The following is a 23,654-nucleotide window of genomic DNA, read 5'->3' on the forward strand; positions in this document are numbered from 1 at the left end:
TGGGGTCACATACATCTACAGTATTCAAGCAACATGAAAACCATTATTAAAAAAATGGAAAGAATGTGGCACAACCATGACTCTGCCTGAAGTCCACCAAAAGACAGTGATTGGGTAAAGAGGGGATTAATCAGAGAAACAACCAAAAGGGCCTTCAGGGTAATGCTGATAGTGATGCTGCCACCATCATGCTTCACCACGATGAGTTCAAGGATTTAACACTAAATTAAAAAGGTGGGGGGAGATACTTATGCTGAAAACAGTACGGACATATCACAGATCATGTCCTCACCACATTTGCCTAGAGAGGGCCTGCTGGGTTTTTCATTCCCCTCCTTATCTTTGGCCTTGTCGTTGGGCGACGGTACATCTTCCTGCTCACCGTCACAACACTCTGATTTGGAAACAGTGGACATCACATCTGAGAGAGTGTCTCCACCTGTAACAACAATAATCACTAATGATTGGTTTATTAATGCAATTTCTATCCAACACCACCAAACCTCCCAAAACACTCAGAATGAGAGTTGCCATGTTCACAAAATCAGCACCTGTATCTCGAGAAGTTCTTGGCTCTTCCGTCTCTCCATCTGCGGCCCAGTCCTCGGTGCCGCTCTCCCCCTGATGACTTGGGCTTGCTGTGAGCTCAGAGCAGCGTAGAGAACTCGGACTGGAGTGCAAAGACAGGGACGCCTCTCCAAGGCCTCCTCGTGATGTGACACGAGGGTGGAGGCCTGCTGGTTCCTGGATGAAGCCGGAAAACATGATTCCCTGGTCAGCTGCATCCTGAATCTGCTGGAGATTAAGGGTCACACATTCATTAGATAATAAATAAGCATGCGAGACGGCTACAAGTGCAGTCACAGTAAAATGGATTGAATACCTCTTTAACAAAGGCCACATTGTAGTGACGATTTCCAAATTAGATTTCAGAAAATGACATAATGAGTCTAGTCTTCATTACAATTAAATTAATTTAAATTAATTAAACTTGACTGAAAGCAGTAGGAACGATTATACATAATGCATAGAAACTCTACTAACTGAGTCAGTGTCGGGTCAATAACAATATCAATGCCATAATTCATAATAAAAATGATGGAACTGGTGTGGGAACAGGCTTTTCACACTGACTTAATTTAGATGCAAGCATTTATTGAAAGGATTAAAAAAAAATTGCTGCTTACCCGTTACATTATCGGGTACATATTAATAATTTATTATTACTGTAGTACCCTTTATTGACATATTAGTCTATGAATGCTGAATTGTCAATAAACGCATCCATCCACAGCACACTGCTGTTGTGTGTTAATAAATCATGTAACACTATTAATATATCATTTATTACCCATAATAATACACTAGTTAACTATTAATGAAGCATTGGTTTGTACCTAGTAAAAGATTATTTCTGGTTATTACAATGCCAATAAGCTGGTAAGTTGATTTGCTGAGAGTTAACACCAGAACTTTCTAATTTTTTTCTGTGTTAGTCACATTAATTAAGCTAATAATAGCTAATAATAATAATAATAGAAAATTAAGCTAATTATCTATATATGCATATTGAGTGTAAAAACAATGTTTGGAACTTATTAATTAATATCATCAGAAAAGCTACTTGTTCATAATATGTTCATAATATTCATAATATTGCCATGCAATGGATATCACTAGTTTTTTTTTTCATTTACTGCTTCTGTTGACTTTTTCCAGCCTAGCAATTAGTTCCTCAGCTAAAAATAAATAGATAGATAGATAGATAGGTAGATAAAAAATAATACTAATAGTGAATGTGCAATGACACTTGTGTTTATAAGCCAGTAATATTTGTGTTCATAATTTATTAATGGCTATTTATTAACAGCCTACATTCCACTGGTGTACTATTTGTTAAGACATAAATTGAAAAATGATTTAGATGATTTAGAAAAAAAAGAAATGATAAAAAGAAATTTTTCTGACATAAGAATGTTTGTAATTTAATGAATTATTTTGCATAATGTTTATTGTAGTGTTAATAAGTATCATTATTATTAATAGTATTAAATGTTATAGAAATGTTAGTACATAAACTGAATGTTGGAATAGATTCATTTGTGCATTTTATAATGAAAAATAAACTCACATTTAAAGAAAAATAAAGAAAATCCCATCTTTTATGGACTTGTTTTACGTTGTGAATATTTTCAACAATAACTTTTTAAAAAGCCAAGTTATAAACTTTATATAAACTTGAAATTAAGAAATTAAATGCATAGTGTATTCGCTTCATTATCATAGATCAGAAAAATCACATTTGTAGGTTAAGATAAAAAAAACAAAAAAAACAAATGTTATCAGTTTACATGTTGGCTACAAAGTCTACAATGGATTTGGAGCCAAGTTTTATGCATGTGTAAATACTTAATAAATAATTGAATAATTATTTATGAACTTGAGGTAAGTTCATAATTAAAAAGTAACATTTAATTTTACGAATTTTTTGTATACGAGTTAGTACTTTTTTTTTTAAACCAATAGTATATAAACATGTTATAATCTGGTTTGCATAATTAATAAATGATTGCTATATCATCTATATGGTGAGGTTATTATAAAGCATTAGCAACTGAACTATCAGGAAACTGTATTCGGTAGCTTTGGATACTCTATATATTACATAATAGTAACTACTGTTGAATAGTTGATTAATGAATCAATTATGGGTAATAAGTAAGTGTTAAATGATACATTAGACTGACTTAATAACAAAAGAGCAGTGTATTGTGGATGATGACTGTTTCTTTATTCACAGAGATGTTCACAGCATGAAGTTTTCAGACCTGGAACAAAGAGCATATTTTTTTCTGTATTTTTTATTTATTTTTTGCACCTGACCTTGACTTTTTCAGAGGATGATCACAGAATAAAACAGCAGGACACCAGAAAAGGCAGTAAAGTCCAAACATCAAGTGGCAGCAAAAAAAGGGTGTTAGAGGTCAAAGGATCTCTCTCTCTCTCTCTCTCTCTCTCTCTCACACACACACACACACACGGATACGGCGGGTACAGATGAATATGAACAGAATAATACTGTATTAATATTCAACCCTTAGAAGGTCAAAGTGTCAGATTTTTTTTTGTCTCAAATACTTTTTTGAATAGTAAGTATTAAATGAATAATATTGTTATCATATGTTGTCATACCATAAGAAAAACATGTTTAAGTGCAAAAGTTTGCACATCCCTAGGACATAACGTCAAAGAAATGTAATTGATAGCAACATTGCAATTAGTGTCTTGGGGTTCAGAGATGCTCCTTCATTATCACAAACAAGAAAATGGTCGAATAAATTATGTTAAAGGAAAATGTTTTTATTGAAATATTTGGGATATGTTTAGTGATTTTGGAGCTAATTTGTTGGTTAGTGTTGTATTTTCATTATTCTCGTCAGAGGTTAGCAGTTGTGTGCTGTGCTGACATCACAGGGGGACATTGTTATTGGTAGCACTGTAACAATGGAACAATGGAACAATGAAACAATTTCAAACATAAGGAATAACATTCAGATTTCGTTGTTAGCTGCTAAAAACATTTAGATTATTTTCTCATATTAATGAGAAATCCAGCGCAAAAGTAGTGGGGATGTTTGTGCAAACGTTCTAGGTGACTCAAAGTCCCAGAATGCAGTGCAAGTTACGGCAGAGACTTGACTCAGCTAGTTAGCAATGTACATGATTAAGAGCGTGATGTTGTTGATGGCGGTATTAGCATGAAGGTTAAAGCTTTGGAAGCCGATCTGTTTGAGCAGACTATACAGATGAGGAGCTGGACAGAATAAAAGACTAAAGTGCTGCTGCATCTCTCTCTTAGCTAGAGATGAAAGGAAGGCTAAATCCCACTGCAACACTATTTGCATGTGTAATGAAGGGAAAAAAGCAGATCTGATTGTCTTAGAGTTGACAAAAAAAAGCTTTTCAGTTCTTTTTATTGTCAAAAGTGTCAAGCTTGAATAATAATCCACATTATTCCTAACAATCACACTGTATCTGTAGCAATTATTTACAAACCGGGCCACCCTCGCTCGCTGGAATTGGCTTATTCAGTATTAACTACCCTGATTAGTATGGCTGAAGTCCAAGGCCTCGCTGTGCTCAGCGCGTCCTGAAATCGGCCGCCTTCCTCCCCCCCTTTGCCTTTGTCAGTTTGCATTTGGAAGCCAATATGCGAATTCTCATCAAATGAAATTGAATTGTTGGCTGTCAAGAAATGCTAATGATGCCATTCTCCATTCTGCTGCTTTAATAAAACCCAGCCTGAGGTCTCATACGCTGATGGCGACGAAGTCACTTTGCCGACACACACCAGTTTATTCTGTCTAACATTAAAACCCACAGAACCATCCCGTCCTTTCCAACCGCGTTGTTTAATGCATTACTGCACATTTACGCCCGGGGTCCGTCATTATATTTCCAACAATACGGCAAATGAAATTGCACAGATAAGAAGCCGTCGCTCTGTCGCTCGTCGGCTCTGATAGTAATTCATTTGTCGTCGGAGAAAGGGCAGCAGAATCATTTCCTTTTTTCGACGCAGCCACGGAAGATTGATGTCATGATGGTTCTTTGAGGAGTAATAACTCTGGCAGATATGCATATCACAGAACCAAGTTCACAGAGACGCTGAACCTTATGGGGCCCTTTTGCTTTTTAATATCAATCCAATCACAGGATGAGTGATGCCTGTATGGATTCAGATTTCCGTCGTGCTATCTTTCATATGAAGAGCTTGTGTTCCTGCTTAACGTCTGGACCTGACACAAGGACAAGATGTGTGTATTGGTACAATTTGGCCAAAAATCAAAAACAACAACAACTTACTTTTTTCACATATCCTTGGATGTGCTCCGAGGTCGGAATATGATCAGCAGACAGGCACTCCTCCAGCTTCAGATGGTAAGGCTCGAACTCTGATGGACTTTTCTCCGAACTAAAAAGAAAGAAAGAGACATTCATATTATAGCACAATGATGTTGAATTCTGGATTCTGATTGGCCAGAAGTTGTTGATCTGGCAGTAGATCTGGCTGTAAAGCAAATCACAGGTAATGCACTCATTCTAATATGTTACTGTTTTTATAGTAATAACTCACATAATTTATGACTAATAATAAACTTTTTAGTTTTTAGTGTTGTTATTTAACAAAGAAAAAATGTATATCATTGATATGGTGAGGTTTTCTGCAAGGAGGAATTTATTTAACATTTATGGAAGGAGTCCCCAGTGTCAGTAAGCTTTCTGGTGAGAAAGTCTTTAGGATAGAGGAGTTTCCAGAGAATGTCCCGGTTTCTCAGGTAACATCACAATTATAACATCACAATTATAATCATTATTCCTTACTTCACTTCATAACTCAAGTGTCTATGTGTTAATTATCTGTTAAGACGTGCGGTTTGATGGTGTACATGGATCACAGTGTACCATGATAAGGAATCATTAACATTAAGATTACAGGATATAGATTATAGAAATGCTAGAGATTATGCTATATGATAATATATAGACATTAGCATTACACAGAATCTTATTTGGTCCTACATAGTGATTTTTTTTTTTATTAAGTGAAAACAACAATGAAAAAATCTGTACTTGGTGGTTCCTTTGGTTTAGTGGTGAGAAAAACATTTCATATGCTACCGTAACAGCTAGTGGTGCACTACTTTCACATACTGTTCAGTACACTAGTATGTGATTTGGGACAACACTCACATTTCAGCTCAAAATGATGAGTGAAAAAAGAGTCCGGAAAAAATAAGCATTCTTGCTACAAAGCACTAAACAAATCCATCATTCATTCCCCAGAAGCAAAACTCACTATAATTTCTGGGTAAAGTTTCTTTTTCTGTGCTTCTCCCTTCACTGAGAAAGCTATTAGCAATCTAATGAATATTAATGAAATTAGTGGTCTGATTTATGAATATTAATGACTAGTGGGCGGTGTCTGTGAAAACAGACTGTGAGTTTAGGAGGCAGAAAATAGCACTCTGTTACAATTTATTACATACATTTGATATTTTTTTGAGTGTTTCATAATAAAAAAATGCCTGAAAATAATAAGATATACGACCTAATATCTAATATTTTTAAGGGTAGCTGACTTCATGAAGAATGGCAAAGAAATAATAAAAAATGAATGTGTTATGTCTGCACAAATCATTGTATGTTAGCATATTTTTCTTGTCATATAATTTTAATTATTATCATATTGCACATTTGGATTCTGCTTCACAGCTTAGAGGAAATTTACACCACTTTTTACTCTTGTGTTCAAATGTAGTTGATCATCCTTGACTTGTTTTCTGTTTGAAATTTGTTTCTTCGGTTTTGCACTGGAGGAACAGATTAGCTACATTTAGAACAACAACAACAACAACAAAAAAAAATTACAAAAATTATAAAACATCACAAAAACTCCAAAAATCAAAATTGTCATTAAGGCCTTCTTGAAATCTATTTAAACCAGGTGTAAAATGTGTAAAAAAAACTTTAGGCCTGATCTCGCCATTGCAGGTTGCTTTGTGTGTGATATATTTGTCGTAGATTGCACTTTGTCCTCCATGTTGGTTTTTCTAACTTGCCCCAGTTGTGACCTGATTGGTATGGAGGAAAAAAGTGCCTGAAGTCACTCTTTGGTTTTGAACTTTTGTAAGCAGTCAGTTGTGATGAAAAAAAAAACCCAGAAACACTCTTCTGCTTTTTTTAGTGACATGTTATACTTGCTTTGGAAGCTGAGTAAAAAAACATCTTGTGTGAAATTGCTTGCTAGCTAAATTGAGTCGTAGCTCTAGCGCAAGACAAACAGGGTAAATGTTAGTCAACAAACATATATTGTTTGATTGCTTGTGGAAAATTGTATAAATTTTAAACATTTTTTTTCCCTTTTTGTTGCTTTAAGTTTGATTAAATTGTTTAGCATTGATTTAAAGGTAATATTATGCAAAAATCCATTTGCATTCATGTTCTCACTGCAAAATCTCAGTTTGTGTATTCATTAGATCTGTTACTGGAAATAAAACCGAGACAGTCTCGCCTCAACGAAGCTTTGCTGGTCCAAAATAAACATATTGCAACACTTGTGCATTTATTTCTTCATTCCATGTAGTTCACGGTGAAACTGTAATGCATGCAGGCTTATTTTCAGACCTCATGACATCTGGAAATGACGAATCGACATGAGTCGCGCATAATTCATGGCATGCATTAACACACACATACACGCACACAAACACACACAAACAGAGATGTGTGTAATTTGATAACTTGTATAAAACTACAGCGACTTTTAATTTATGTGTTCTTTATTTCTTTCCTCTGTTTGAAATGTACATTTACCCCATATAGAGTTTACACCCACCCTCCATCCTGTTGACACGCAAGACACACTCTGTGCTCCTCACTTCTTTCTTTTCCTATGTATGTGTTTGTGTGTGTGTATGTGTGAGGGAGAGATAGACACCACAGAGAATTCAACCCACCAGCATGGCTATTCCTGCTACACAGCCCAGCAAGAACCAGACTCACCTCGGGCACAGCGCTCGGCTTGATACACACACGCACACACACACACACACACACACACACACACACACACACACACACATTTGCGCCTCCTGACGACACACAGCCATCTGCTGCCTACATACAGCTTCCCTCATGTCGCCATGCGAGTCCCTTGACACACGCTCAAACCTGCTCCTGCCTCCACACACAGACACACACACACACAGACACACACTCTTTCAAACTTGAATATCTTGTCTCAGAGAAATCATGTCTCAAAACCACATCTCCTCTAATAACATGGCTAACAATGAAATCTGATGGATGATCTTATTTGCGCAACGCTAACCAGCACCTACTAGCTTTTATCCGTATAAGCATTTCACCATCTTCTTTAAGCTGTTAGGTATCTAATATCAGCTTGTTAGGTATCTAATATTTACGTCTTGTGATGTGGTATCAAAAACCTCATTTGTTATAAATACTTCAAAGCAGTTCTTCAATTATGGACTTTATGACTTTGCCTTATTTAGCTAATTAAGATGAGGTAAATGCTAAGTGCTGCACTAAGGGATGGTACACGGATGGTAGGTGTAAAAAAGTAGTCAAAAGTTGGTGTACAATTCACCCAGAATCAACTTTTCATATTTTAAGCTGTTAGTGTTGAATGGTGACACCACACAACTTATGGTTTATTTCTAGCGACTTTGCAACATTGCTATAGACATAATTTGCTAGCTAGTACATAACTATTATTGTCCAGTAGTAAGGTAAGTAGCTTAACTAGCTTGTCATTAGCGACTGTTTTATTGCCTGAGTAACAGGATGGAGCAGATAAATGCTACCTTTCATACTTAATGTACACTAATATTTCTAAGTTTAGTTTTAAGTTGTCTTGTCTGTGGGTTGAAATGACGACAGGTGACTAAAGGATATTATTTCACAAGAACAATATATCAAGCTAATTTATTAGCAAAAAGATTATATTAATCATGGATGTAGCTTCAGTATATTTTGCTACTTTTGTCATGTAGCTTGTAGCATAGCAATTAGTATAGCTAAAGCTATCTAGCTAGAGCACAAACTACAGCTACTATTGGATTTCACAAAATGTAGTTTTTTTTTTTTTTTTAATTTCTCTGAAGATGCCCGAAACACCCACTGAGAAGAACACTAACTTTACCCTCTAACTTCACCTATCTTGCTAGCTAGTTAGCTTATTAGGTGAAATAATGCAACATAGTGTCATCAAATATTAAGACAATCTACCAAGTTTATAAACTTATACATGATAAATGTAATGTTTTATTAACGCCAAACATTTACTGGTTAACTTAAGTGGAACTATGAATTAAATAATATTTAAAAACAAGATAAAATCAATATTTAATCATTTCAGCAAAAGCAGTAGTGTGGCAGCATGATGTCACTAGACTATGGAAAACAAATGTGTGATTAAAATGGATCCCTTTTGAACGTGTAATATGCATCAGCCTGACAGGATAAAGTAAATAATAAATTATACTGCATGTAAAGTGAACATAACATTAAAGGTGCAGTCAGTGATTTTTCTCATGACATTCTGGCAGCTTCAAACAATATATGCTCAAAGGGGAGATGGGTCTCGGTAAAACCCCAGATTTCGCAATGCTGTGGACCACCACATCAGGACTGGGATCGTGTGGGACCCGTGGGACACAACAAAAAAGTCATGTGAGTGGGCATTTTTTACTTTCTTGTGGCTGGTCAGATAAGCTTGCTGGACAAAGTAAGGCCATATTCATGAGTGTATATGCGGAATGATGGGTGCTGTGCGTACTGCTTTCATTTCATTTCATTTCTTCAGTAAATGCTTTATCCTGGTTAGGGTCTTGATGGTTTAAATTATTAATTTGTCTGTATTTTGACAGGCATAACCAATTAAGTTTGTCATATAAAAATCACGGGCCTTTGTAAACAATGATAAGCAGTTGGTCAAACTTTCTGTGGAGTGGGCGGGATTAGTCAGAATTCCTTCAGGAGTGGGCAGGAATGGGATTAATCTCTATCCTCAGCATCCATTAAATCAGGATAAGCATGTCAATTATCTAGGCTAGTAATCCAGAAAGATGTGCCTCCAGCCCAGGTGTTGTGTGTATTGTGTGCATGATTGGAGTTGTGGCTTTGGTATAGGGGCGGGGTTTATTTGTTTGGAATTTGAGTATTCCTAGAAAATTGCTGACCTTTTAAAATTGCTGACACCTTTAATCCAAATTGCATGCAGAAGTAGGCTAAGAATTTTACAAAGCATGATTTGTTCCAGCTAGAGGACATCATCGCCTTTAAGGGAGCTAGTTGGTAGGCAGCACAGATGTTGACTTGTTTTTGATTCTGTTTTCACTGATAATCGCAGCTGGGTTGCACCGTTGGCAAAACTCAGCCTGTGGAGGATTCGAGTGTGTGTTCTGGTTTGTTTGTGTGTGTTTTTGCCTATAGGACTCTTAGTGATAATATCAGCTAGACACCAGAGGTGATGTTTCCGGGTCTTGCGGCAACATCCTGTTGTACGTGCGTGCGTGTGCGTGTCCCTGTGTGTGTGTGTGTCTATGACCGCATTGCCATGACAACACTGTCACTTTGAATCCACTGAATGTGTGTTTCACAATCTTTCATCAGTGCATTAATTATGTAGCACTGCCTATTTGCCCAACCATGAATAATATTCTGTGAGCAGATCGCCCTTAATGGGATCCCCCGTCGCACCTCTCCCAGAGCGCAGCGCACTACAATTTCCCAATGATCTTGAATAAATTACCCAGCATTCCCCACTGAAGTGGAACAGTGTATAAAAAAAAGGAACCCTGAGACCTCAGAGAGTTGACATTTGAAATTAGAAAAGGCACCAGCCACTCTCTCGCTCTCTCTCTCTCTCTCTCTCGCAGTTATCCATTATGTCCTGACTAATGTCCAGCCTATGATATTTGAAACGTTAATGTTCCTGTCAAGGCAGCCATGTTGTTTACCTGCCCGTAGGTTGTGAGACAGGTGGGCTGATGGATTAGTGCTGTGGTGTGTAGGCAGCAGGAGTGAACTGTACCGCACGGTGGTTTAGCGGTGAAGCTAATACACACAGGGAGAACTGGACTGGAGCCACACACGTTCTGAATGCTAAATGCCTCACATGCAGCTAGCAGCGCTAACACGCTAAGAGGTTGTCATGTTTATTTCTTGTTTCTGTCTTAATTTCTTTTTTTTTTATTTTCATCACATCTTGTTTAAACTTTCTTTTCTCCCCTTTTTTCCCTCTTACACTTTCTTCTCTTCTTTTTTGTTTACTTTTCTTATCTTTTCTTTCTCTTCTCTTATCTCATATTTTAAAATTTTCTTTTAAATTTGAATCTTATTTTTTTTCTCTTGAACTGGTGTTATTTTGTTTAACAATCTTTCTCCCTTCTTCTTACTGTTTCATGCTTTTTATTTTCTTTTTTTTTTTTTACTTCTGTTTTCATTACTTTTCTGTTCTTTATTCTCTTCTCTTTTTATTTGTTTTTTCTTTCTTTTTTCTTTCTTCTTCTCATCTCCTACACTTCATTTTGCTTTCACTTTTTTCCCTCTCTTTCTATTTGCTTATCTCTCTCTCCTTTCCTTTTCATTTCCTTAGTTTTTTTTTTTTATTTTCTTACTAATAATTGATGAGAACCATTCACATAAGAATTTTCATACTCTTTTCCTCTTATCTTACACTTTTCTACTTCTTTTCTTTGTCCCTGTTCTCTCTTTGGACTTACTTTTCTCTTCTCTTCTCTTCTCTTCATCAGTGGTATAAATAGAGGTTTTTTCTACCCTATCTTTTCTGTTCCTTCCTCTCTCAGTGTCGTTTAGAGAACATGAGCAATGCCGTGCTGCGTTTCACGTCTCCTCTCCTTTTTTTTTTTCTTTCAGATTTTTCCCCTACGGCTGCTGCTGATGCGAGTGACTGTCTCCACGGTGACGGATGCTGGCGATAAACAGGACAGCTTGGCCACAAACAATCAAAGGATGACAAACCTTCACCCTCGCCGTTCTCCATTTTCCCCTCCCCTCTCTCTCACTCAGGCATGCACATTTAAACTCCAACATCTCCAAACCCTCTCTCTTTCTCTCCCTCTCCCTCTCTCTCTCTCTCCCTCCCACTTTCTCTGAATGCTCTGAATCTCTCCTGTCACCCGTCTACTGCACATTTTTCATGCATGAAGGAGCACATGTGTTTCAGGTGTCAAGGCCTGAGAGGAGTGAACATGTGTGCACTTCTGCATGGGAGTTAAATGAGTGTGATGGTCACCAGAATACCAATGGACAAGTGCAATCCATAAAGTATATACACTGCTCTTCCTGAAGGGAAAAATACACCCTCAGGGAAAATAGGAGCATGAAGAGTATCATCACATATATTAAAGTATCAGACGGATTCTTTCATGTACACGCGTCTGATTCATCCCAGTCGTCTCAGGACTGTGTGTCAGATGCTCGTGTGTGAGGAATGTGCAGCTCGGACCTCCTGCTGTGCCCATAAAGTCAGAGAGATTCCTGGGATTTAGTGAGTTTAACTCCCCCCAGTTCCAGCAGAGAGAACAAGAAATTTTTCAGCACTTTAAGCACGAGAAAGGGTGGACGTTAAAAAAAAAAAATCCAGGCTGCCCAAAGGGAAAGGACAATGTGATAACTGTAAAGCAGCGTTGCAAGATAGAGCTGAATTACATCTGTAACCATGACAAACTATACTACAGCAAATAGTACTACAGCACACTTTCTCCAGTGTGACTGACAGCCACAAAGGCCACACCTCCTTCAGTGTGACTGATAGGCATACAGGCCACACTGTATTTACCGAATCTGACATGTACAGAGGCCATTACTCCTTCAGTGTGACTAAGTTCATAGGCTATACCTCTTTTACTAGGACAAATAGACATAAAGGCCACACCTCCTTCACTGGGAATGATAGCCATAAAAGCCACACCTTCCTCAGTGTGACTGACAGCCATAAAGGGCACACCTCCTTCACTGGGACTGATAGGCATAAAGGCCACACTTCCTCCATTGTGACTGACAGCCATAAAGGCCACACCTCCTTGTGTGACTGGCAGCCATAAAGGCCACACCTCCTTCACTGGGACTGAATCTGACAGGTACAGAGGCAATTACTCCTTCAGTGTGACTAATATGTACATAGGCTATACCTCCTTCACTAGGACTAACAGACATGAAGGCCACACCTCCTTCACTGGGACTGCCAGGCACAGAAGCCACACCTCCTTCACTGGGACTGCCAGGCACAGAAGCCACACCTCCTTCACTGGGACTGCCAGGCACAGAAGCCACATTTTCATGTTGGAATAATGGTAAGTTTTCTTGTCCTTCTGAATCATTCTACATGATATGAATGTGGCATGAGGCCACACTTTCTTAAGTGTAACTGGCAGGCACAAAGGCCACTCCTCCTTTGCTGGGACTGACAGGCACAGAGGCCACCAATATTGATATAATAGCGAACAAGTTTAAGTGACATTGTATATCTAATGGTTTTGCTATTAATACTAGCGTTATTGGCATTCTTTGGTTTACGTGTTTTATAGTTGTTACTGCCTTAGAATTGCTTCAGCAGTACTGTAAATAAAAACAATGAAAGCAATAAAGCAGACTTTAATGGGAGAGAGAGAGAGAGAGAGAGAGAGAGAAACAGGAGGCTGTAAAACATAGACTGAAGCTTAGGCATAGGCCGCCTCTCCACCTCTCCTCAGGGGAATCGCTGTCTATTCTCAGAGATCAAGACAAGATCCTGAGCTCCTGAAGTCTGATGTGTTGCTGTCTCTCTCTCTCTCCCTCCCTCTCTCTCTCTCACACACGCACACACACAAACACAAATGGACCTGAGATTGATAGGAACAATGTAGGAACATTAACTGTCTCCCCTTTGGGCAGTTCAGTGAAGACTTTTTTCTGGTGGTTTGGTTGCACCGCCTACAGGTTAGGGCTTCTGTCATTTGTGCAGTACCATCAGACATTTTGTCTACTGCCTTTTCCGTAGTTCTGTGAGGTCGGTCTACCTTTCTGGTAGTTTGGTGAGGACTGGGTGTCTGTTGGTTGTCAGTTAGGCACTTTTGACTTTTGGAATCTTCTGTGAGGACTGCTTGACTTTTGGGCACTTCTGTGAGTACTGCTTGACTTTTAGGAATGTCTGTGGAACTTCTTGCCTTCTAGACATCTCTATGAAGCTGGCCTAACTTCTGGGCACTAAAAATGATCATGCTGCATGATTCCATGTAAATGGATGGTATAGCTACAGCAAGCAGCAGGAAGAGGAACAGGAACCATTAGCTGATGTTGTACCTTGATCCTGTAGCTGGTCATGGATGTGTAACACTGACGACAGCCACTAATGCTCCACTACTGAAGCAAAAACCCTGACGCAAATAGAAACATAATAATACCCTTGCATACAAACACACACAAACTTACACACTCACACAGTGAAAATGCTGGCTTTGCTTAGTTACTGACAGCTGTGTGGGAGTTCAGGCCAGTGGCTTGACTTTCACTGTGCCTGTCTCGCTGGTTACACTCCGCTTCTGGACACACACCACACACATACACACACACACGGGACTCCAAGCTGCAGCCAGCAGGGCCGAGAGCAGGGGGTGGATGTGACTTTGAGTGGTGACTGCTGCTTGCCAGAGGATTAGAGACCTACTCTTCAGCGTTCACACACTCGCTCTCACTCTTTCTCACGACTCATCACTGATGCTGCCATGTACAATGAACTGGAGGCACTAGTTCTAATAGAAAGTGTTATAATTTAAAATATTTTTCTTCTGGTTTGTTGCAGAATTATGATGACACTGTTAGGAGAACAGTTTAGCTTTTTAATCCCTTTCCAACACTGAGGTCTGGATAAATATTCAGTAATTTGGTTAGCAGTGAGGTTTGGCTAACTTTCGGGTATTTTTTTCATGGCTTTCCCACCATTTTCTCCATGTATGAATCAGAATTATAAATATGCTTATTTCACCCTTTTACACCCCCCCACATATTCTCTATGAACAGCCATGCAATTTTGTGAGAAACGCCTACCTTTTCAGCAGTTTGGTTAGAAGTGTTCTCCTTTTGAAAGCTAAGTGAGTGCTGGATATCTTTTGGAAAGTTTGGTGGACAGATGTTTTCTAGCTTTTGGGGAGTCCTAGCTTTCATTTTGCCTACCTTTCGGGCACTTTGCTGAGCACCGCTCGATAAAGCTGTCGCTGGACGCTGGCAAGCTCCGGGCCACAGGGGTGGACGAAGGGATGGACAGCTATGAGGACAAAGCCCTGCTGGTATAGATCCTGTAGCTGGGATGGCAGCTCCCGTACCGAGGACAGGCACAGGGTCGACGTCACATCTGCCAGAGGACACAGAGAGCAAGACAGAGGTGAGACAACTTTACTCTGAGTGGTCAGACTGCTAGAATTGCTGCTGTAACCCACACAGGGATGAACACTGAAGGCTAATTGGCTGCTTTCCAGTTCAGAGATTACTTACTTTCCTTAGTCTCTTTAAAGTCAGAAAATCACTGATGCTTGGATAAATAAACTGCAGCGAGGTTCAATGTTCAAAAGTCAATGTTTCCATTTAAGATTCACATTAATGAGTCTCTTATATGTAAATTTACACGGTTTCGTGTATTTCGTTTTGTGGTAATCGGTTTTGTGTATTACCTTTTCCCCCAAACATCATTCAACAACATATTAAAAACAATAAAAATAAAACCTGTGATTTATACAGAATGACTCCACCTAGTCATTTAAGTAGAACCAATTCATTTTAGTGAATTACACTTGAGTAATTAAGGATTGTGTATAAATATATGCATTCTTCATACTTTGAAGTGTAGCTGTTGAATTATTTATGAATTATTGATGCACCTTCAATAGCGAGAAGTAAAACACTGCTTATTTTTTTTTTCAAAATTGTAATCAGGAAACTCAGGAGAGTCTAACCCAGCTATTTTTATTCTTACTGCGAAGCCTGCACTGCATTGTTCATGCACTATGCAACAGGAAAAAATAGAAATTGTTTTAGCTATTAGAGGCAGGCTGGTGGCTTTCTAACCATTCCTATGATTTAATGGGCCTGGATGAAAATCCAATTAAACATGATTGTTTAGCTCGACATGAGGTGGGAGCCTTTTAAACTAGGGCACTGAAAGCTTCTCGGCAGGGCAGACGAGGCCAATCACGCACCCTCTTCTGGCATTAATGAGGTATGTTTGATAGACTGACCTGATATTGTGAAAGGGATGGTGGGGAGGCGAGAGACTTGCTCGCTCTCCTGTGTGTGTGTTTTTTTTTTTTTTTTTAGCAAAGCCTCATCTCAATCTAAAGCGAAAGAGACAAGGCATGAGAAAACAGCAGACAGAAAGTGTCAGAGCCACCCAGCTGTGCAACAACATGTACATGAATCCCGTCAAAGAGCATAATCAAAGATAGGCATATGCTAATGCGAAAGACAAACATAGAGAGAGATGGAGACAAGAATGAAATATGCAGTGGGCCAAGATTTTGGCAAGCCGGCTGCTTTCAGGGCGCCGTTCCAAAAATGGTGGCATTTTAAAGTCCAACTAGCTGGCTGAGGTGAGGTTTTTCCAAGAGCAATACATGAAGAGATGAGTTAGCTGATACTAGATAGAGAGCTAAAATCTAATACACTACATGACCAAATGTTTGTGGATACCTGACCATCACAGCCATATGTGCTTCTTCCCCAAAAGGCATGCACACAATTGTATAGCGTGTCTTTGTATGCTGTAGCATTACAATTTCCCTTCACTGGAACCAAGAAGCCCAAATTGTTCCAGTATGACAATGCACGGTCCATGAAGACATGGTTTGTCAAGGTTGGAGTGGAAGAACTCCTGCACAGAGCTGTGACCTGAACCCCACTGAACACATTTAGGATGAACTCTAACACCGACTGCCTCCCAGGCCTCCTCATCCAACATCAGTGTCTGATCTCTCTAATGCTCTTGTGACTGAATGAGCACAAATCCCCACAGCCACGCTCCAAAATCTAGTGGAAAGCCTTCCCAGAAGAGTTTATTATAACAGTAAAGGGAGGCTAAATCCGGAATGGGATGTTCAAAAAGCACACATGGGTGTCATGGTGTGGTGTCCACAAACTTTTGGCCATATAGTGTCATAATATCAATAGCATGACAATGAGTCAACTATAACGGTTGAGCAATGCATTATATCATTAGGTCTCATCAACACACACACATATAAAGGCAGATGCATCCATGGTTTCTAATCTTTTTTAGGTGTTTCAAATCTGTAGTGCTCTACTGTGTTCATGCCGTGCTTCCTCTGACTGTATTTCAGATGTGCCTTCTCAATCACAGGTGATGACATGTTATGGATGTGTCTGTGAAGCAGGCTGGAAATATCAGCCCAAATAGTCAAATCTAGGGGGCGTGTCACTCTGTGTAATCATCTGACTGTCACTGTATGAATATACAGTCTGGGCTAGAAAGAAATCAGGCCCAGCCTTGCTTCTTGCTTTATCTTATGACTGTTAGTGGTGCTGCTGCTGTTGGTTCCACAAAAGTCCAAAATAATCTGTTTTAAGACATTTGTTAACAGCAAATAATGCGATGTAGATGCCAAAAAAGAACGATTATCTTATTATCATTGAAAGAAAAGATGGGCTTAGCCCTGCTAGCCCATTTATACCCGTTGGCCCGTTATACCTGTACTATCACTCCATTCAAGTTAAAGTATCTGTTATGAGAAAGGCTTTAACCATGTTAGCCTTTAAATCTTGTTAGTCTAGCCCCTCACAGAGGGCTTAACCTTTTTATAAAGGCTGATTACTGTTAATTGTTTTGAGTGCTACTGTGAGACTTCATGGTTAAGAACCATTAACTCCAAACCAGCTAGTCAACAAAAATAGGAGGTCAAAAGTTCTCTGGTCATCTGTTTCCAAATGGAGGCCATAAGGTCAAGGGTAAACCTTCCACCCTTTCTCCAGCCTTCCCATATTGTGTTTGTCTAAATACGCTTTATGTGATGAGACCAAGTCGGCAGGTAATCATATCACAGAAGTGTCCTCTTTGCTTGGAACATCAATTTCAAATCCATTCTCTCTTCCAACGATCTTCTATGCAATATAAGATGAAGTGAGGCGTATAAAAGAGTGCAATGGTGGAAAGAGTGGAAGAGGAAGAAAAAAAAAAGAGCTGATTCCAGCAGGATCTCAGCCCTCAGTCTCCATTTTCAGGCTCCATTGTGAAAGCGAATTGGAAGTGAAAGAGTTCCCTTCAGGCAAATTGCTGGCCATCTCAAAATAACACTGGATTTCTCAATCAACTCTCTGCTCTCTATGAAAAAATATGATGTCCACCAGATAGAGATAAAAAGGAGGGAATGGGACACATTCACAAATGCACTGAAAAATCTTTCTCACTTTAGTATAATTAATTCCACTCTGTTTGATTTGATTTGACTTTTTGGTTTGCAAACACTGAGAGTCCCCAGAGGCTGCGTGCTGTGTTTGCCCTTCCCAGAGTCTGAGGATATTAACTCGCTCACAGTCACTGCTCTAGCACCTCGTGCACCCCCCACATTGGGAGGAATAAATAAGGAATGGTTTTCATTACATGCCGCTGGGAAAACAGCCATGGGGCACTCGCTTTAGTTGGCCTTAATCGCAGTGAGAACTCCCACCGAAACACTACGGCCCATTCTCATGATTCATGTTTTGTTTTGATGTGAGAACAGCTAGTCTGGCTTTTTACTAAATGTATAATGCTAATCACCACTGGGAAGGGTAAATTGGGCTATTAGCAAACAGGATAAAGACAGTTTTGCAAGTCTACACACTCGTCCGTGACATTTCAGATGAGTCAATAAATGCCAATAAGGTCAGGCCTGTCGTAATACTTTGTTTAGGGAAAAAACCATTTGGTTTGGATTTCATAATTAAGGCTGCGTCTTAGTAAATTTTATTACCTTACAAATTGCCTGCCACAGAATAATAATGCTGACCGGCATAACCTTTGCCCAGAGACACAACACTGAAAAAAGTCAATTACGGCGGCAGTTTCTAGCCATACCCCGAAGACTATTAATAAGAAATGTAATTATTTCTTCATTTACTTTTACATGCTACGCATTGAAGTGGAGCAGGAAATCGCTTGAAGCAAAACGGACAAAACTAGTTTGGGTTTTTTTTTTCCTCAGTCTTAATTTTCATAATATTGGTTTTCCTCGTTCTGCAAGTCCCATAGCCTCATTGGGGTTTAACAGGATTTTACTTATAGTTTACTTTAACAACTAAGCATCATTCACTTTTTTCAGTCAAACATTCACTATTCGTCTGATTTCTAGCCTGTGTGCTCGGGTCTGATCCGTGTGTGCACACTATTAACCCTGATCTAAACCAAACTCCCCAAGGTCCTTATATTCATGGTTTGAATGAGTAATTATGATATGATTGAGGCTGGGGGATATAAAGGAGGCGTTCGGGAGTGAGAGAATAACACAAGAAGATGAGACGCTAACATGCTTAACTGGTTTATTCTCAACTACACTATTAACTCGTTTTTATAGCATAAAAGCATTTTATTAGCAGTGAGTATCTGCCACCTGTGGAAGGTAAAAGTGGCTAGATGGTCTTTATGATTAATTTTGTGGCTGGCAATAACAGATTATGGCAGGCAATAACAGATTCAACACAGGCAAACAAGTCACAATGGAATTATGTTACAATGCGTAAAAATATGATGAGACCAAAAATCCAGTGGCACATCTGGTCTTCAATCAATCTAAACTAGTGTTTCCCAAATCAATCCACAGGGACAAACCAGATGGTCTATGTTTTTATGCTCTTTCAGGACCCAACACAGTTATACCATGTATTCTTCTTCATTGATTGTTTGGTTTAGGTGTTGGGAGATGGGAAAGAGTAAAAGAGGGATCTCTGAGGTCTGGTTTGGGAAGCACTGGCCTAAATGAACACTGGGTTCCTGTAACAACTTACATCAAACTCAAATCCGTGGTGTGTGCGCTGTCAGAGTAAGCCTATTCACTTAGCTACATAAAGTCATTCGTTAGGGCCTATGTTCCCGTCATGATCACTATGATTTATGAGTGAATGGAGCCTGGCGATGCCACCAGATTAATTTCATGGTACCAGATTTTACTCACTTGTGGTTCTGCAATGGTGCAATAAATTGCCCAGGTTTGACTGAGGTTTATTTTGAGAACACTTGATTACTAATGCAGAAACCCCAAAACCTCCAAAATTACTTAATAATTGTCAATTTAGGGATCAGTTAGTCAAAAGTCTGGTCAATTAGGGATCATTTGCTTACGTTTCTGGTCAGTTTGGGGATTAGTTGCTCAAGTCTCTGGTCAGGTTAGGGATCAGCTGCTTAAGTCTCTGGTCAATTTGAGGGTCAGTTGGTCAAGTCTCTGGTCAATTTGGAATCAGTTGCTTTAGTCTCTGGCCAGTTTGGGGACCAGTTGGGCAAATCTCTGGCCTCTGTCTCTGGGGACCAGTTGGGGGAAACTTCTCACTGGTCAAATATAGTCCTGTAGTACTTGTATCACTGCTTCTTTAATAACTAGATGCTTGGATTAAATTCTTCACCCATTAGTTGCTTTGAATACGAAACTCAGATTTGTGAAAATATATGAGGACAAATAAATTCAGTATGATGTATGGGAGTTGGTAGTGAAATAGGCCTTAGTGATACAGTATTGGTGTTATCACTACATACTGTGGTAGTACTTTGTGTGTACAGTGAGTTCTTATCATTAGTAGTCATTGCTCATTGTGGGCATATGAGCCCGGGGGCACCGCTGCACACGTTAATTACCTCACTAATAACCCTCTGTGAGAGCAGCCTTCTGGGGCCATGGTGCCTTGTGTTAGGTTTCTACTCTGTTTCTTCAGAGCTCAGCTCACCCTTGTGTATAGATTTTGGTCCAAAAGAACTAATAGCAGTCCATCTAAGTGCCTGATTTTCAGAGCTATTTCCCGACCATGGTCAGGGATCAGAGGAGCTTTATTTTCTCCCAGGGTTCTAGCTGCTCAGGGGTAATTCCCACTTTAATTCAGCCTACACTGCAGGGAGTCTTGCTGCAAGCACAATGGCATTTATTGGGTCTTCCAATGCTGAGTCTGAATGGAAAAATAAAAGAAGGACCTCTGGAGTGGTGGCTGAGGCCCAAGCATACAGAATACATGACTTAAATAAAACCGCGATACCTTGTATTGGACTCGATCTCACATGAAATTTGCAAGCCAGTAAGATTTAAATTCTGACATTCATTAATCTTATTTTGTAAGTGTCAGGTTTGGTTTAGTGTTCTTAATCTCTATTTCCTAACAGAACGAACACTCAAAATGTAGCCAGGGACAGGTTTTATATGTGGGTCTATTGCAGTCAGTTGATACAACTTTGAAAATGTCCAATATCCAGCTTCAATGGGCTAACAGGGATTGGTTTATATACTTTTAATCAAAGTGTTGCTCTCTTTGAGAGTTTAAAATGACTAAGATAGTATGATAATGTAAATCAGAATAAGTCTTATCCATTTTTAATGATTTGGAACTACTGCTCTGGCCAGAACCCAGTCCCTTCACATGGTATTTTTGTACTCTTTGGTGTTTAACGCACTCCATGATATGATGATCTTTATGAGTGCAGCTTTAGGCAATGGGTGGAGAAACATGTCCTCGTTCTAATGGAATGTCACTTCACTGAAATGCATTATGCTCATTAAGTCAACCATTTCAGCCTCAGCCCTTTTTCCCTATGTCGAAAGCACAGAGGGACGAAGAATAAAAATAACACAGAAATGTATTTAATCACAACCACTTATAAAGCAAGAATTCCATTAAAATGCTTTATGCCAACTAGAATGGGGACTGCTCTATTCTACCCAAAAGCCTCTATGATTTAGATGCACAAATGAATTCCCTGACCAATTCTGCTGGCTTTCTACTGTTCTACGATGATTTACATTGTCTATTTTCTTTTCTTTGTGTCTATTTTCCATAATCAAGTCTGTCCACTGTGTAAATGTAGTGCTATCTGAACAAGTGTTTTTTTTTCCCTTTAATTGTACAATTCCACCAACCTGCTGCATAAGCGTGTGGCCGACATTTGAAGATGATTTCCATTCTGATTGGGTGCATTGAAAAGAAATGACAACCTACTTTACTGGTGCTCTTATGCAGGCAGTGTGTACACCTGGTGATTGGAGAAAACAGGGTCTCTTTTGTCTCATCACCAGTTAACACACAAAACATGACACTTTCTGGAGTAATTACACCATGTCAAGTGTTTATGCGGCGGGCATGGCGTGCACTATTGGCGCTATCAGACTCGTTCCAGTTTTGCTGGGAATTAGTGCTGGATGCAGATGTCATTGCAGAACTAATGGTGTAATCAGTACTGCAATCAGGCTGATACTGTTCAAGCTGAAAAAGATGATTACTTTAATGCTGGACAGTCTTCTCCTGGACAGTCTTCAGCCAGATGCTGGGTCTATTTATTCACATTACATCACATTAGTGTATCTCTAGTTTACATATAATAGAAGATATTAGATTAGTATTTAGTTTAGGATGCTCTTGTATAGGCCCCTACCACCTACTTTCTAGATATCTTTCTAGATATTATATTAAATTTATATTCTTTAGGTAGGGGATAAAACACTTGGGGTCATGCTGTTGTGGGAAAATAATCAACAACAGGGCGGTGTGATAAAGCAGAGTTACTGTTACCACACTATTAATTGATTAGTTTCAAATAACTGCATGTCCAGATGTGCTTTATTCCTCTTATTCCACAGCAGTTTCCCAATGCTGTTGTACTTTTAACCATTTATATTTATATTTAATATTGTTGAACATCCACAAAAAGAGCTGTCAGGTACATTGCAGAGTTGTCAGGTACAGAGCCACGATGAACAGTCATTCCCTCACCAGCCTTTTTTTTTTCTCTCTCTCTTGAAGTTAAGACTAAAAACTAACTAACTAAACAAAAAGGTAATGCAGCCGTTTGTCCTGAATTTTTTCTTGTGTCGGAAAACTTAAAGAAACATTGTTTGTAACAGCTATCTGGCTGTTACAAGGAGCTGACACTGGAGACTCCTTCCTACAATTCAATATTACAAGCAATACACTTGTTTTTTTTTTTTTTTTTTTTTTTTAAATCTGTTTATGTAATTACTATAGAAACAATAATATATTAAAACAAGTGCATTAATATATGTAAACCTGTCATTTGAAGCTGCACTATTGCCACGGATGTTGTTATAGAAAATTAATCAACAGTTTCTGACCAATCAGAATAGAGAACTCAACCGCACTGTGGTGTAAATGCTGAAACTCTTCCAAGAAATTCGCACCATCTTGATGTTGCTCCAATTAGCATCAAAGACCACCCTGCCTTTTTACTGTATTGCATGTCTTGCTTGTCGTTTGTAGTTTGATCACTGATCTCTTGATCTCTTCTAAAGCTTGATGCTAATTCTAAGGCTAGTGTTCTTATAAGGAGCTTTTTTCTCTGAGTCTTCATGAGGCTGAATGGATTATATCCTAGACATGGCTTGTAGTATACTTCAACCACTTTTCTTTCTTCTGAATGCCTCTTGCATTAACCCTCTGTCACAGAAAAGAAACGCTTCACTGTCTTTTCATTATGAGCGCTGACAGCAATGTCGAATTTAATATCCAACAAGTACAAGTAGTGAGAAAAATTTGAAAATTACTTAGCAGTCTACATCTATCTTGGGAAAAATAAGGTTCCTCAATGATTTCTTGAGGTTACCTTAGATAGGAGGTTCTACTTGGAATCCAATCTTAACCTTCTGTTTTTTTTTTCTTTCTACATAGAACCTTAAGGGTTCCCTCAAAGGAGCAATGTGCTAGATTGAAACTTTCTTTTTTGGAGAGAAAGACAAGTTCTCTGGTCCTGGGGTTTGAACTCTCAACCTTTCAGTAACTAGTATAGAACCTTAACCACTGTTCTATTCCTGCTCGTTTTAATAAATGTTAAGCCATGCTGTTATTAATGCAAGACCTCTTACCTGCCATCTGCT

At 38.9% G+C, this 23,654-nt stretch overlaps 1 protein-coding gene across 2 annotated transcripts in view; it reads right to left on the bottom strand.

Moving 5' to 3' along the window:
• LOC113532799 (raftlin) overlaps nucleotides 1-23,654 on the bottom strand; it is an 84,800-nt gene that overhangs the window by 33,241 nt on the left and 27,905 nt on the right. Inside the window, exons 3-6 of one of the 2 annotated variants that reach the window (XM_026924438.3) lie at nucleotides 14,764-14,941; nucleotides 4,867-4,975; nucleotides 552-792; nucleotides 293-439 (exon numbers count right to left, since the gene is read on the bottom strand). In XM_026924438.3, the coding sequence (XP_026780239.2) occupies nucleotides 293-439; nucleotides 552-792; nucleotides 4,867-4,975; nucleotides 14,764-14,941 (675 nt within the window). Of the gene's footprint in view, nucleotides 1-292; nucleotides 440-551; nucleotides 796-4,866; nucleotides 4,976-14,763; nucleotides 14,942-23,654 lie in introns of both variants that reach the window. The other variant, XM_026924437.3, reaches the window with a different exon arrangement.

The sequence above is a fragment of the Pangasianodon hypophthalmus genome, chromosome 22, assembly GCF_027358585.1.
Source record: "Pangasianodon hypophthalmus isolate fPanHyp1 chromosome 22, fPanHyp1.pri, whole genome shotgun sequence".
NCBI lineage: Eukaryota > Metazoa > Chordata > Actinopteri > Siluriformes > Pangasiidae > Pangasianodon > Pangasianodon hypophthalmus.